The following is a 16,282-nucleotide window of genomic DNA, read 5'->3' as shown; positions in this document are numbered from 1 at the left end:
AAGGTACATGGCAGGGATGCCCAATATCCCCTTTGCTTTTTATATCAGTCCTGGAGGTTTTGTTAAACATGATTAGAAAGGACCAGTTGGTTAAAGGAATTCAGGTCGGAGTTAGACACTACAAACTAAGAGCATTTGCAGACGATCTAGTACTGACCCTGCAACAGCCAGACACTAGTACTAAAAGAGTATTAGAATTAATTGAAATATTTGGTCGAGTAGCAGGTTTTAAACTGAACAAACAAAAAACGAAAGTGTTGGAAAAAAATTTAACAATGGAGGAAAGAGAGAGATTTCAGAATGAAACAGGTTTGGAAATAATGAAAAAAGTGAAATACCTGGGGATAAACTTAACATCTAAGAATGTGAATTTATTTAAGGACAATTATGAAAAATGTTGGTCAGAAGTAAAGAAAGATCTAGAAATATGGTCAAGGTTGAAACTTTCCTTGTTGGGCCGAATTGCTACTATTAAGATGAATGTATTGCCTAGAATGCTATTTTTATTTCAGACGTTGCAAATTTTGGACAAGATGGACTGTTTCAAGAAGTGGCAGAAAGACATATCAAAATTTGTCTGGCAGGGCAAAAAGCCCAGAATAAAATTTAAGATTTTAACTGATGCAAAAGATAGAGGGGGGTTTGCCCTGCCGGACTTAAGACTTTATTATGAATCGGCAGCTTTTTGCTGGTTGAAACACTGGCTACTTCTTGAGAACACGGACATTTTGGATCTGGAAGGGTATGATAATAGCTTTGGTTGGCATGCATATTTATGGTATGACAAGGCAAAGGTGTATAAAGGCTTCAAAAACCATATTGTAAGGAAAGCATTGTATAATGTTTGGATTCGATATAAAGATTTGTTGGAAAGTAAAACTCCCAGGTGGGTGTCACCAATGGAAGCTAAGGAAGTGAAAAAGCTTAATATGGACTCTAAATGGCCAAAATATTGTGAAATTTTAGAATATGATGGTGAAAGGGTTAAACTTCAGAGTTACGAGAAATTAAAGCCCAAAGTTCGAGATTGGTTGCACTATCATCAGATAAATGAGACATTTAAACAGGACAGGAAAATAGGATTCCAGAAAGAGAGGTCAAAACTAGAAACAGAATTGTTAGAACCCAATACTAAGAACTTATCAAGAATGTATAATTTGCTGTTGAAATGGAACACACAGGACGAGACGGTGAAATCAGCTATGATTAAATGGGCACAAGACATCGGTCATGATATTATGTTTGCTGACTGGGAACAGTTATGGACTACCGGTATTAAATTTACTGCATGTAATGCTTTAAAAGAAAACATTATGAAAATGATCTATCGGTGGTACATGACCCCAGTCAAGCTTGCAAAAATCTATCATTTGCCAAATAATAAATGTTGGAAATGTAATGAGACTGAAGGTACTTTTTACCACCTTTGGTGGACCTGCCCGAAGATTAAAGCTTTCTGGGAAATGATCTATTATGAAATTAAGAAAGTCCTTAAGTGGACTTTTCCTAAGAAACCAGAGGCTTTTCTCTTGGGCATGGTTGGCCAATTGGTGTTAAAGAAGGATAGGATTTTCTTTATGTATGCTACCACAGCAGCAAGAATTCTACTGGCGAAGTATTGAAAGATGCAAGAACTACCTACTCTGGAAGAATGGCAAACAAAGGTGATGGACTTTATGGGACTGGCCGAGATGACGGGCAGAATCCATGACCAGGGGAAGGAGACAGTGGAAGAGGACTGGAAGAAATTTAAAATATACCTTAAAAACTGTTGCAAAATCGAGGAATGCTAAGATGTCAAGGGGTAAGAAACAGAGAATTACAGCTGTAACTAAAAAAACTAAAGGAAATTTAATGAAAGGGAATCAGGATAAATTGACCAAAGGGTTGCTAAAGAATTACCAAACAAGGATGCAGGGATGGGGAGGTATGGGGAAGTCGAAGGAAAGAAGGGTATGAAAATACAATTTTGAAGTTATATTTGTTTAAATGTTTTGTATGTTTTTGTTTTGTGTTTTGATTTTCTGCTTTCTGCTTTGTTTTTATTATGTGTTTGAAAAATGAATAAAAATTATTTAAAAAAAGAAAATAAGAAAATAAGGGACCAGCAGCCTTGAAAATAAGGGATCAGCAGCCAAAATAAGGGATTTTCCAAGCACAGGTATGTTCAACTTCTGAGCCGCTCCAAGCCAAAGGCAGAAAGCCCAGCCAGCAGCCAAACAAAGCCTCAAGAGGTGGTTCCCACAGCGCAGCAACCCAGCAAAGGGGATGCAGCAAGGAAAACCACCGTCACCTCTCCGCTGGGAAGTGCTGAGCAAAGGCGAGTCCCCAGGCAAAGCGGCCAATTTGATTGGCACAAGGAATGCAAGCTCCACCCCCTCAGTCGTTCTTAGACTCCTTACTGGGTGAGCAACGCAGCCAAGCAACACAGTTGGAGCCTCCCTCCTCCCTGGCCGGCAGGGAGGGAGGGAGAGGAGCTGCTTCCTTTGAAACCCGGGAAATTTAAGGGACATCATCAATAAGGGACAGCAGCGGGACACAGCGCTGGGATAAGGGACTTTCCCGCCAAATAAGGGACGGTTGACAGCTATAAAGAGACGTACTTGGGATGCCTTGTTTCAGTACAGCCTCCAATTGCTCTGCCCTCTTTGGGGAGAAGTTTGGGTCAAAGGCCCACAACACCAACACTCCCAGACCTCACTCTTCACTTGTACAGTTACCTCCATACTTTTTACTTCTTCAACATCCAGTCCCATGACGGAGAATTTCTCCACGGAGGCATCTGCAAACTCAGTCTGTCCATCCGGGAGGTCAAGCCACAGCCGGCCCGTCTGCAGCTTCCGGGGACCTGAAATGATGATATAGACTCGGCTGTCGGTGTCTGAACCCAGCTCGGCACCCGTGGTGACAATGATGTGGTAAGGAATTACTGGAAAGAAAGGAAGAATAAGGCAAGTGAATGGTGGAGGGTGTGGGAAGGTTCCATGTTTAATCCTTGGCATCTGCAGGTAAAGGATTTCAGACATGAGGTCTATTCATGGGTTCTTTGACCGAGACTTTGGGGAGCCACTGCCAGGGACAGTGAGACCCTGTCTCCACTATGCATTTAAGGCATCATCATACCACTTTAAACACCCATTGCTTCTCTCAAAGAATCCACGGAATTGTCATTTGTTAAGGGTGCTGACAGGCATGTAAAGGTAAAGGGACCCCTGACCATTAGGTCCAGTCGTGACCAACTCTGGGGTTGCAGCGCTCATCTCACTCTACACGCTGAGGGAGCCAGCGTTTGTCCGCAGACAGCTTCCGGAGCGGTACCTATTTATCTACTTGCACCGGCATGCTTTCAAACTGCTAGGTTGGCAGGAGCAGGGACCGAGCAACAGGAGCTCACCCATTCACGGGGATTCGAACCGCCAACCTCCTGATCTGCAAGCCCTTCTCCCCCTGACTACTCGTCATCAACCCACCACCAGACCTCAGGCTCTGAGCCTTCTTCCCTTGGGGGTTCCCCAGCTGGTACCCTCCCCATTCCTCTGCATCCAACCAGTCATTGATAGGGGCTAGGGGTTGGTTGTTAAAAGGTAAAGGTAAAGGTACCCCTGACCATTAGGTCCAGTCGCGGACGACTCTGGGGTTGCGGCGCTCATCTCGCTCTATAGGCTGAGGGAACCGGCATTTGTACACAGACATCTTCTGGGTCATGTGGCCAGCATGACTAAGCCGCTTCTGGTGAGCCAGAGCAGCACACGGAAATTCCGTTTACCTTCCCGTCGTAGCGGTACCTATTTATCTACTTGCACTTTGATGTGCTTTTGAACTGCTAGGTTGGCAGGAGCAGGGACTGAGCAATGGGAGCTCACCCCGTCGCAGGGATTCGAACTGCCAACCTTCTGATCGGCAAGCCCTAGGCTCAGTGGTTTAACCCACAGCGCCACCCGCGTCCCGTGTTGACAGGCATGAGCCAGCAGTAAATCACACTGAGCAACTTGTGGTCAACTCTTACTAGCAAAACAGGATCTACACAGCAGTGTCAGGCCAGATGGGCAGGGTATAAATAATAAATTATTATTATTATTATTATTATTATTATTATTATTATTATGTGAACAACAACTCATCTCCGGTAGGTCTTGTTCCCATGAAGCAGTTGCCATGACTCAAGTACACAGCTGTCTGTGTCTTCTCCTCTCCAGGGTTTCTTCCCCCAAGCAAGCTGCATGTTTGTCTTTGCTGCCCCCTGTTTCATGCCTCTCCTGGTTCTGGGAGACTGGGAGGGGAAAGCTTGCCACAGCAGGAGGGGGAGACACCCATGCCTCTTCACTAGCCTGACCCATCTTGGCCTCCCTCCTCTCCTGCTCGGCTTCTGTTTCTGATTCTGGACTCTCTCTGCCACAGACTCTCCCTGCTCACTTAAGCCCTGTAACCTCTCCAGCTTCTGACACCTCTTCCCCACAGTCTTCTCCCTCTGACTAAGGTAAAGTTAAAGGTAAAGGGACCATTAGGTCCAGTCGTGGCCGACTCTGGGGTTGCGGCGCTCATCTCGCTCTATAGGCCTAGGGAGCCGGTGTACAGCTTCCGTGTCATGTGGCCAGCATGACTAAGCCACTTCTGGCGAACCAAAGCAATGCACGGAAACGCCATTTACCTTCCCGCCGGAGCGGTACCTATTTATCTACTTGCACTTTGACGTGCTTTCGAACTGCTAGGTTGGCAGGAGCAGGGACCGAGCAACGGGAGCTCACCCCATTGTGGGGATTCGAACCACCGACCTTCTGATCGGCAAGCCCTAGGCTCGGTCGATTAGACCACAGCGCCACCCGTGCTGGTTGGTTGTTAGGAAACCTCTAATCCCCTCACAGAGCTCCAATTCCCAAAGTTCTCTGGGAAGAGAAATGGGCTGTTAAACCACTCTGGGAACTGCAGCTCTGTGGAGAGATAAGGGGGGGGGGGGGCGTCACGTAACAACCCTCAGTGCCCTTAATGAACTACAACTCCCAGGATTCTTTGGGAGAAGTCATAGGGGAGTTGTTACGAGACCCCTATTCCTCTCATCGAGCTACAATTCCCAGAGTTTCCTGGTAAGAGGGGCTGGTGGTCAAAGTACTTGGGGAATTGCAGCGAACTGACTGAAATCTCTACTCCAACCCTACAAAGTCACATGTTCAAGTGCCAAATGGCCGTCTGCCTGCCCTCTTCCCACTGCAGTGCACCATATCCTTACATGGCCCTTCCGGAGGAGATTCACCCGAACTGTCTGTTTTCTTATCCTTCACGTTGGCATTGTTGTCCCGGCTCAGGGATGAGTCACCGGCGGTTTTTTTGTCAGGATCATAGTTCTAATGGGAGAGAGAAAATACATTCAGGGGACTTAACAGGCCCAGCCTTCCCAGCAAAGTCGGAAGAAGTTTCTCCACACCCCAAGGAACAATATTACCGCAATTCCTGGTATGGGTTATTCCAAGTCAGCTGTTTACCGAGTACAATGTGATTAATGGGATATGAATATATATATACAAATGATTTGTGGGAGGAGGCCCTCATTCTACAACGCTGCTTCTATGCACCTAGGCAAACTGGTTAAAGGCAGGATTTATTTTGGACTTGGAGCAAACTCTGGGTTCGAATCCTCACTCACTCATAGAGCTCACTGTGTGCCCTTTGGCAAATCTCTCTTGCTTCCCCACCCCCCAAATAACCTACCTCTCAGGACTGTCAGGTAGATAAAATTAGAACTTTTTGAAGGGGAAGGACACAAATGTTATAAAGAAAATCAACGAAAAAGCCTGCAAGTCCTCCAACCAGTTCTGTTTTAACCAGGGCTGCCACCTAGTTAAATCTTAATTGATCAAGTCTGTGAGTATCAGCTGATTAAATTCAGATAGGAAGCAATACATCTGAGTAAGAAGCCTTCCTTGCTTTCAGAGGAATATGTCATAGTCCCAGTAGTGATGTATGGAAGTGAGAGCTGAACCATAAAGAAGGCTGATCGCCAAAGAATTGATGCTTTGCTGGAGGAGACTCTTCAGAGTCCCATGGACTGCAAGAAGATCAAACCTATCCGTTCTGAAGGAAATCAGCCCTGAGTGCTCACTGGAAGGACAGAACGTGAAGCTGAGGCACCAATACTTTGGCCACCTCGTGAGAAGAGAAGACTCCCTGGAAAAGACCCTGATGCTGGGAAAGATGGAGGGCACAAGGAGAAGGGGACGGCAGAGGACGAGATGGTTGGACAGTGTTCTTGAAGCTACCAGCATGAGTTTGACCAAACTGCGAGAGGCAGTGGAAGACAGGAGTGCCTGGCGTGCTCTGGTCCATGGGGTCATGAAGGGTCGGACACGACTAAATGACTAAACAACAAAAATGTCCTAGTAGAAATCCTCTTAGAAAGAGGTGATAAACCTTAGGCCCAGTGGCCTAAAGCTCTTGCAATCTGGCCCCTGGGACTCTCTGCAAAAGGAAAATGCCCTCCTGCCCATAAAACCTCTGTTCCTCTGTCTCTGCTATTCAGCCACCGATTCTGGCTTAACCCAACTTTTTATCTCTCCAAAGGAACAATGGGAACACAGTGTCTATGTTCCAATGGCTCCTTAGCCAACAGAGCCAAATCTCAGCTGGAACAGCAAACGCTCTTTTATCGTCCTTTCCGCCCAGAAGGATCCACTCACTCCTAGATGAGTGGAGTCAATCCAGTTCTTGAAGGTCCTGAGAAAGTTCTACCTGCAGTTCAGTGACTCGCCACATGAGGCAGTTGTCCACAGAGCCCAGCAGCTCCAGACACTTGGGTATGATTTGACTCGCCGAAACGCTTTGCAAGCAGAAATGAGCCAATTATTCCAAAGCATTTTGTGCAGTGAAAACTGTGATCGGAATGAGAAACAGCCACAAAAATTCTTGGGGGTTTGGGGGCTGGTGTAATAGCATGACTAAATGTTTAAAAATAAAAGAAAATCCCCCTGCATGTTCGTTGAAATTGTTTTTATTAAACCTAATTAGTTTTGCCTCCTTAAAAGGAATTAATAATAGCGGCTAAGTAAGCCTGGTCCCACCGGGCCCTTGGCAGGCTACATGTACTGGATGCAACCCATGAAGCTCATCCCTGGGGTGTCTCCATTTGCCCCAGTGTTAATATGCAATCGTTTCAGTCATAACGTGCAATTAAAACATCGCTCTGCCCTGTAGAACAAGCCCTTACAAAGTCAACCAGCTCCGCTCAACTGCAGTACAAGGCAGTTTCTGAGTAAAAGGCCGAGCGCTGCCTATTAATTTTGATCCCGTTAATTAATCCACATACTTAGAATTCTAATTAGCTCCTGGTTTTCAGTGGCTGTGGCAGTCAGAAATAAGCTTTCTTTCTTTCACACATGGAAGCCACAGACTTTTCACCAGGAGAGACTAATGGTGCCAAAAGCAAAGCCTTGGCAAAAAAGAAGAAGCTTATGAGTCATCATCAAGTGGATGAAAAGTCAGTGCTAAGGACATGATTTTGCATAAGTTTCTGGGCCATATTAAATTATGCTGATGTGGAGACAGATACCACTCCCTTCCCTTCCCAGTACTAACATTTGGAGTTAGTTCCAGACCTTCCAAGTGTCCCTGTTTTCCACAGACGGTCCCAGATTTACAGAAACCTGATTTAATTCAGGCTATAAATCTAAAAAAAATAAAAAATAAATTCAGGCAATAAATCTGATTCAAATCAGGTTCCTGGTGTGATCCCAGAATGTCCCTCTTTTCCTTAAAGGTAAATGTACCCCTGTCCGTTAGGTCCAATCACGGACGACTCTAAGGTTGCGCGCTCATCTCGCTCTATACGCCGAGGGAGCTGGCATTTGTCCACAGACAGCTTCTGGGTCATGTGGCCAGCATGACTAAGCCGCTTCTGGCGAACCAGAGCAGCACATGGAAACGTCATTTACCTTCCGGCCAGAGCAGTACCTATTTATCTACTTGCACTTTGACGTGCTTTAGAACTGCTAGGTGGGCAGAAGCAGGGACCGAGCAACGGGAGCTCACCCCGTCGTGGGATTCAAACTACTGACCTTCTGATCAGCAAGCCGTAGGCTCTGTGGTTTAGACCACAGCGCCACCCGCATCCCTCCTCTTTTCCTTAAAGGTAAAGGGACCCCTGACCATTAGGTCCAGTCATGACAGACTCTGTGGTTGCGGCACTCATCTCACTTTATTGGCCGAGGGAGCCGGCGTACAGCTTCCAGGTGATGTGGCCAGCATGACTAAGCCGCTTCTGGCGAACCAGAGCAGCACACGGAAACGCCCTTTACCTTCCTGCTGGAGCGGTACCTATTTATCTGCTTGCACTTTGACTTGCTTTCGAACTGCTAGGTTGGCAGGAGCAGGGACCAAACAATGGGAGCTCACCCCGTCGCGGGGATTTGAACTGCCAACTTTCTGATCGGCAAGCCTCTTTTCCTTAGGACATCCCTATTTCCGTCAGAGAAATTTTGCAGGGTATGGAGTTATGCTACCCCAAGCCAAGGAGATAAGTACCTATGCAACCTTTAGAAGACATCTGAAGGCAGCTGTGTAGAGAGAAGGCTTTTTCACTGTTTTATTGTGGAATTAATACCCAAGGGGCATCATTTAGAGATGGACACATTTCACACTGCTCTTCAGGAGATGCTCTATTTCTGCCCAGTTTGCTTTTTCTAAATGCTGAGGTGCAGGTAGACCTACTCTGCCCTCACCCCACCAACAGGCTGCTTGCAGGAGCAATGGAAGAGTTGAGCCATGAACAGGATTGTATCTCTTCTTTCAGGAACAGAACAACTGCTGGCTTGGCTGGCTTCCTGTTCACAGAAGGGAAATGCTACTTGACATTTGACTTGCTCTCTGAATCAGCTATGCCTGCTGTGTCTTTGAGGAAGAGAACTTTTGGCTCAAATCTTGGGGGAGGAAGAGGACGCAAAATGAGAGTTGCCCTTCCCATCTTTAGGAACGGGAGCGCAAAAGTCGGGGTTTCTTGACTGAACTTAAAAGTTTCGTGAGCCTAATTTTTTTAAAAAGAAAACTCATATTTTTGTCACCCCCCTCAGTGATGACACCCGGGGCGACCCGCACCCACCACACACCCCTTCCTCTGCCACTGCCTATAAATTCTGAAATGGCTCAAGGACAGCAATACCTCAAGGACCGTCTCTTTCCGTATGAACCTACCCAGACCCTGCGATCATCTTCTGATGCCTTCCTTCGTGTGCCTCCTCCTCGAGAGCTCTGAAGGGTGGCAACACAAGAACAGGGCCTTCTCTGCAGTGGCTCCCTGTCTGAGAAATGCTCTCCTCAGGGAAGTTCACCTGGCGCCTTCATTATACACCTTTGGATGCCAGGCAAAAACGTTCTTTTTTAACCAGGCCTTTGGTTGATCTGATTTACATCCCATGCCCTTTTAAAATGTAGGGGTTTTTTGGGGGGGCGTCTATTGGGTTGTTGTTGGTTTTTTGTATTTTTTGTATTTGTATTTTGGATTTTTATTATGTATTTTGTGGTTTTATATCTTGATTTTATTCTGTGAACCACCCTGAGACCCCTGCGTATAGGGCAGTATATTAATAATAATAATAGTAATAGTAATAGTAATAGTAATAGTAATAGTAATAGTAATAATAATAATAATAATAATAATAATAATAATAATAATAATACAGTGGTACCTCGGGTTACAGACACTTCAGGTTACAGACTCTGCTAACCCAGAAATACTACCTTGGGTTAAGAACTTTACTTCAGGATGTGAACAGAAATTGCGTGGTGGCAGCTAGAGGCCCCAGTAGCTAAAGTGGTACCTCAGGTTAAGAACAGTTTCAGGTTAAGAATGGACCTCCAGAACGAATTAAGTTCTTAACCAGAGGTACCACTGTATGTCTTACTGTGAACAAGCTAAATATTTCTGATTTACTCTTCCCCACTCACGCTGGAAAGAAACAAACCACAAAACCCTGGTGTAGACTTACTCTTAAACAATAGGTCATGCCTTGTTTTTCTTCAGACCACCCACAATCTTCAGCCAAGCTTCCATTTTGGGTAGTCTGTTGGAGCAAAACAAGCCAGGATCCTTGGGTTGGATGTAATGGCAAACCGTCACATCCAAGAGATCAAAAGGTTTGTCTCCTCCAAGTCTCAGAGGGAAGAAAATGAAGAGCCCCAGATAGTGATGTTTGTGGAAAACTATTAACGATGTTTTGCTGCAGTGCATGGAATGGGCCACAGTGTTGCTCCAGGGGACTTTGGGGAACAAAAAGACATTGACTACCAGCCAACTAGCCCCAGCTGGGAGGGACATCAGGAAGTGGCTTTGTGGTTTGCACCCAGTTCTTTGATTCCAGCCCCCTATGCACCCAAAAACAGCCCAAACGGCCTCCTTTTGCAGCTTGCAGCTAGTGCTATGAAAGTGCGGCATTTTTACCCAGCGTTTGACCTGCCTTGCTAACATCTGACAGAGTAATTTGGAGGTATTGGGAAAAGGCATCACAACAAACGCTCTTAAGACATGCTGGGTTTTTGTTTTGGGTTGGTTTTTGTTTGCAATTCAGTCTTGAATTATAACCAAGAGCTGGTCTTTGATCCTTGCTGTGAATCTTGCCTCTCTGAAACGGAAGTCTTTCCCCTTCAATCACCGAAACCTGATATGGTGCTCTGCTGGAAACAGCAGGTAATAGGTCCTATTTTCCCCAGGAATCTCACTGCAGTACTGACGCACTGGAGATAAAAATATAGCTTTTTTCAGAGAGCCAACCATGGTGTTTCCATCATCAATTCGCTTGCAGAAGCCTGGACTCTGGCTGCGGACAGTTCCAGGAGGAGAAAGCAAGGATGCTTTAAAGATGGCTTTTACCAGGTGTCACAGCTAATTGCCCAAAATAAGAAGAGATGCTGCCCGAGAAAATTAAGTTATAACAGAATGCCTGCAGCTACACTAATAACCACCAAGAGCACAGTGACACAGTGAAACTAGTTTCAGCTACTTCTGGGAATTTCCAGAAGTTTCTTATTTGAAGAGCTATCCCAAAACATTAACACCCCCTTTCTTTCTATTATGATTGATTGGTTGCTGTAGCTGGGGTGGAGAAATGGGTTTAAGCGGCAGCTGAAAAAGCCACTTCCGCCCTGCAAAGGAGGTGGTGTTGCGCGATTGGGGGAATCCCCAGCCGCGTCACCCCCTGGCAAGCCAATCGGCTGGATCTGGGGGCGTGGCCTGCCCTATTTAATGTGGGCGTGGCCGGGGATCTCCCTCTTTTGCCGTCTCCAGCTGCTCCTGTTTCCCACCCTCCCACCCTTTAAGGTTTTCGTTCCTTGACCTTGCTATAAACCTTGGTTGGTCGCCATTGAGGGGCCTGGTAGGAATTTTTCCACTTGGCAAATTGGCACCAGCCACTTGGTTTTTGCCTACCTCGTAGCAAATCGTCACAACTTTCTTCGTATTGGTGGTTAGTCATTGGTATTGGTATTGTTATGTAGAGGGGAGGAAGCGCCATCACCTGCCCCGAATATTGAAGGGTAGTCCGATAAAGGATTCTGGTGGCCGTGGCCCTGTCTGAAGCCTATGGAGGTGAGGGCCTAAGGCACACCCCCGAGTGGTGACCCCGGGGGAGTTCCTAGTTGATGTGCATCAGCAGGACTCCCCCTAGTGGTGGCTAACCCTTCCCGGACTTCAAGCGGATGGGCTGAAGTTGGATATAGTCGGTTAGGATATAGTCCTAAGCCAATACCGCTCATCACCTGTAACCAATAAAGTTGTAGCCTTATTTAGCCCACTAACCTTAATAATTGTGTCATGTGTCTTTATTTCCACTGGGGGGGGGGACCGGGAACTCGCCACACAAAGGAACAAACACAGGGTGCTGAAGCGGGAGAATTTTGTGTTCACATAGTTCTTTGAAGATACTCCAAGAACTGGCAAATGGCTTCAGACAATCCCTAAATCTAGCTAGCAAAGAAGATCGCAGAATCATAGAGTTGAAGAGTTGGAAGGGAGCTTGAGGATCATCTAGTCCAATCCCTAGCAATGCAGGAATATGCAGCCGTCCCATATGGGAATCGAACCTGCAACCTTGGCGTTATCAGCACCATGCTGTAACCAACTGAGCTATCCAGCCAACACAGATCTTTGGAAGATTCGCCACCTGCCTTCATAGAATTATAGAACTGTGGAGTTGGAAAGGACCCAAAGGGTCTGATCACCTGCCATGCAGGAATCATAGCTAAAAAGATCACGATGCTATATTTTTAAACTCTCAGTTATAATAATACTAATTTATTATTTATACCCCACCCATCTGGCTGGGTTTCTCTAGCCACTCTGGGTGGTTCCCAACAGAATATTAAAATACAATAGTCTATTAAACATTAAAAGCTTCCCTAAACAGGGCTGCCTTCAGATGTCTTCTAAAAGTCTGGTAGTTGTTGTTCTCTTTGACATCTGGTGGGAGGGTGTTCCACAGTGCGGGTGCCACTACCAAGAAGGCCCTCTGCCTGGTTCCCTGTAACTTGGCTTCTCGCAGGAAGGGAACTGCCAGAAGGCCATCGGGCACTGGACCTCAGTGTCTGGGCTGGATGATGGAGGTGGAGATGCTCCTTCAGGTATACTGGACCGAGGCCATTTAGGGCTTTAAAGGTCACACCAACACTTTGAATTGTGCTCAGAAACGTACTGGGAGCCAGTGTAGATCTTTCAAGACCGGTGTTATGTGGTCTTGGCAGCCACTCCCAGTCACCAGTCTAGCTGCCGCATTCTGGATTAGTTGTAGTTTCCAGGTCACCTTCAAAGGTAGCCCCACATAGAGCGCATTGCAGTAGTTCAAGCAAGAGATAACCAGAGCATGCACCACTCTGGTGAGAAAGTCCGCGGGCAGGTAGGGTCTCAGCCTGTGTACAAGATGGAGCTAATAAACAGCTGCCCTGGACACAGAATTGACCTGTGCCTCCATGGACAGCTGTGAGTCCAAAATTACTCCCAGGCTGTGCACCTGGTCCTTCAGGGGCACAGTTGCCCCATTCAGGACCAGGGAGTCCTCCTCTCCTGTCCCCCCCAAAAACAATACTTCTGTCTTGTCAGGATTCAACCTCAATCTGTTAGCTGCCACCCATCCTCCAGCCGCTTCCAGACACTTAACTGGTGTAGCAGGGTAAAATGGGTTCATGTGGTTCAGTTATTCTTTATTAGATTTCTCACCCAGTGGCGGAGGAAGCCTCTCTGGCACCTGGGGTGGTGCGAACCACCCACAGGGAGGGACAGGATGGGGGGCGCAGCACCCATTCCTGCCTCCTTCCTGTCCTCCCCCGTACCTGCCTCCTCCAGCCAGGAGTGTGAGGTAACCGTGCGCCACCCCCTGCAACTCCAGACCCAGTTGAGGGGGTGCGCTCCGCCGTGGCAGCCAGGCCGGGGGGCATGATCTGGCATGGCGGCACTGCCGGGGGGTGCGATCTGGCACAGCCACAATCGGGCCCAGCTGGGATTTTGTCATTCCCACTCAAAGATGGCACCCAGGGCAGGCTGCACCCACCTTGCTCCACCACTGTTCTTACCTGCCTTTCATCACCAGGTATGGGAAAGCTATGAGCCTAATCTGGCCCACCAGGGTTCTTAATCTGCCACAAAAGGTAAAGGGATTCCTGACCATTAGGTCCAGTCGTGACCGACTCTGGGGTTGCGGCGCTCATCTCACTTTATTGGCTGAGGGAGCCAGAGTACAGCTTCTGGGTCATGTGGCCAGCATGACTAAGCCGCTTCTGGTGAACCAGAGCAGCACATGGAAACGCCGTTTACCTTCCCGCTGGAGCGGTACCTATTTATCTACTTGCACTTTGATGTGCTTTTGAACTGCTAGGTTGGCAGGAGCAGGGACCGAGCAACGGGAGCTCAGCCCGCCGCGGGGATTCGAACCGCTGACCTTCCAATCGGCAAGTCCTAGGCTCTGTGGTTTAACCCACAGCGCCACCCGCATCCCTAATCTGCCACAAGCACTCTCCTTAAGGCACCTGCTTTCTCCCTCGGCCATGCCCCCTCCCCCACTTGTCCTGTTTGGTAGCGACCTAGCCAGGAAAGAAGCCACATCTTCATCCTTTGCCAGTTTGGTTTGGGCTTTCCCCCTGCCTACTTTGGGCCCATCTTTTCCCTGCCCAGTACTTAGATATTCTGGGCAAAATGTTGCCTGTTCCCTGCCTCTCACTGTTAAAATTACACTGGCAATACATAATATACACACAAATTTACTTTTGTCCTCTGTCACCTCTGGGGTTGTAGGCAGAACTCCAAAAGAATTTGAAAAGTAAGAAGAGAAGTGGCAAAATAAGACTCAGAAAATGATGGTGAGGATCACCAATGTGCCTTGAAGGGATGTGGAAGGAGATAATTCCTTATTTTCTGTAGTTGGCAGGTTCTTCAACCTTTTAAAAATATTTTATATCTGCTAGTTCTATTTGGCCCCCACTTTCCCCTTTCTTTTCTTTCTGCAAACCTCTGCTTTCTGAGCCCTTGAATTCTGGATTTCTCTCGCTCAGTAGATGTAAATTTAAAAAATAAATATTTTGTTTGCGGGAACTCTTACAAAAGGAAAGAAAGGCAAGAAGAAATTGGGGCAGTTAGTGTGTTCATGAACTGAAATCAGTAAAGCAAATATTACTGGCTTGCCTTCACATAGTTGTTGTTTTTAAAAACTCTTTTCCTGCTGTTTTCCCCAGAGGGGAAACCCCTCTTTAGCCCTCAATTGGAGTAAACAGCAATTCAGGCTTTCTCTGGGTTGATGTTTCCTCCGATTTAGCACTAAAGAGCAGGCTTTCCCTGGGAAAGGAGAGGAGCAAGGACAAAACCGCTCAAAGCCATCCTTTCTAGGTACGGGACAAGCCGAAGTGTCGATGCTCCCTTTGTCCACAAACAATACACAGTTAATGACTTTTTGAAACAATGTTTTGATGCTTCCATTCCATCAAAAGGAATGTTATGGTTGGAATGGAAATTGTTGCCTTCTTACAACCCTGGCCGCCTCTGGTTTGGCAACTGAGCTAAAAGCAAGATTGTACCGAATTTTTCACTCCATAAGATGCACTTTTTTCCTCCTAAAAAGTAAGGGGAAATGTCTGTGCGTCTTATGGAGCGAATGTGTGGTCGATCACTGGCTCCCCTTCTGGCCCCAGCTCCTTGCCCAGGCCTCCATTGTTGATTGTTCTGCAGAAGGAGGCTGATTGTTTCCCCAGCGACATGTGACTGGCTGATTAGATTATCTGTCTGGAACTCTAGAAACGGCTCCCTTTCCTTTCCTAAAGAAGCTGCAGAACTGTGAGTTGAACCCCATAAAAACAGGATTTTTTCCCTTTGCAAAGTAAGCTCAACAACTTTGAGCTGTTCTCAAAAAATGGTGCTTTCCCCCTTTGCGAAAGAAGCCGCACAACTTTGAGCTGATCCTCAAAAAATGGGGCTTTCCCCCTTTCCTTCTCTAAAAACTAGGTGTGTCTTAGGTCTGGTGCGTCTTATGGAGTGAAAAATACGGTACATCACAAACAGCCATTTCTCTTTCGTACCACATCTGAACCTTAACATAAAACCCCCTGTGCCTCCCAGCCCTACAAACCTCTAGGACATTGGGGCCCTACAGCCTCCTAAGTAAATATTGTGATTTACTTTTTCAAAAAGGACCCGCTCTATCATCAGGTCCTCCTTCTTCCTCGAGAGCCAACGTTCGCACGGAAACAGGAACAATTCTTCTGTGTTGTCATTCAGGATCTCTACTTTCTCTAGGTACCAATCCGGCCTTGGGTTTGTGTTGTCATGCCGAATGTTGATTTTGAAGACAGCGCCAAGGTCCACGGCTTGGATTGAGAAGATGTCTTCCTGGGGAGAATGGAACAGAAAAAGGAACAATTCTTCAAGGTTCTGTTTGTTACGCAAGCAGAAAAGTGCACAGTGGCTAAGATCCAAGGAGTCTGAGACTTAAGCCCTGGCCTTTTTGCACTCACACTGTGATTCCATGAGACCTGCATTTAATGTGTACCATGAGGGTATGTAACTTGTGTTTCCTTAACTAACATATTTTTCGCTCCACAAGATGCACTTTTTCCCTCTTAAAAAGTATGGGGAAATGTGTGTGTGTCTTATGGAGCGAATGCAGGCGGGAGGCTTTAAAGAGCTGTGTGGAGCGTGTGTGCGGCTCTTGGGGGCTTTTCCCCAAGGAGGGAGAAGGGCAGCCCGTCAGTCTTTAAAGGTCCTCTTTAAAGGTCCTTTAAAGGCTCTTGGGGGCTTTTGGGATTCAGAATATTTTTTTCTTGTTTTCCT

General features: G+C 46.7%; 1 protein-coding gene across 5 annotated transcripts in view; it reads right to left on the bottom strand.

Annotated features, from left to right (window-relative positions):
• The window catches only part of LOXHD1 (lipoxygenase homology PLAT domains 1), a 200,075-nt gene that overhangs the window by 51,863 nt on the left and 131,930 nt on the right, over window positions 1-16,282 (bottom strand). For 4 of the 5 annotated variants that reach the window (XR_013843347.1, XM_079994659.1, XM_079994661.1 and 1 more), the window contains 3 exons: window positions 15,632-15,841; window positions 5,225-5,339; window positions 2,721-2,929 (listed from right to left, as the gene is read on the bottom strand). Coding sequence is in view for 4 of the 5 variants with exons in the window: in XM_079994659.1 (XP_079850785.1) it covers window positions 2,721-2,929; window positions 5,225-5,339; window positions 15,632-15,841 (534 nt within the window). In the remaining variant the exon portion in view is untranslated. The remainder of the gene's footprint in view (window positions 1-2,720; window positions 2,930-5,224; window positions 5,340-15,631; window positions 15,842-16,282) is intronic. The other variant, XM_079994662.1, reaches the window with a different exon arrangement.

Source organism: Podarcis cretensis, assembly GCF_951804945.1.
Source record: "Podarcis cretensis genome assembly, chromosome: 11".
In the NCBI taxonomy this organism is placed as follows: Eukaryota; Metazoa; Chordata; class Lepidosauria; order Squamata; family Lacertidae; genus Podarcis; species Podarcis cretensis.
This window is presented reverse-complemented; position numbering and strand designations above follow the sequence as displayed.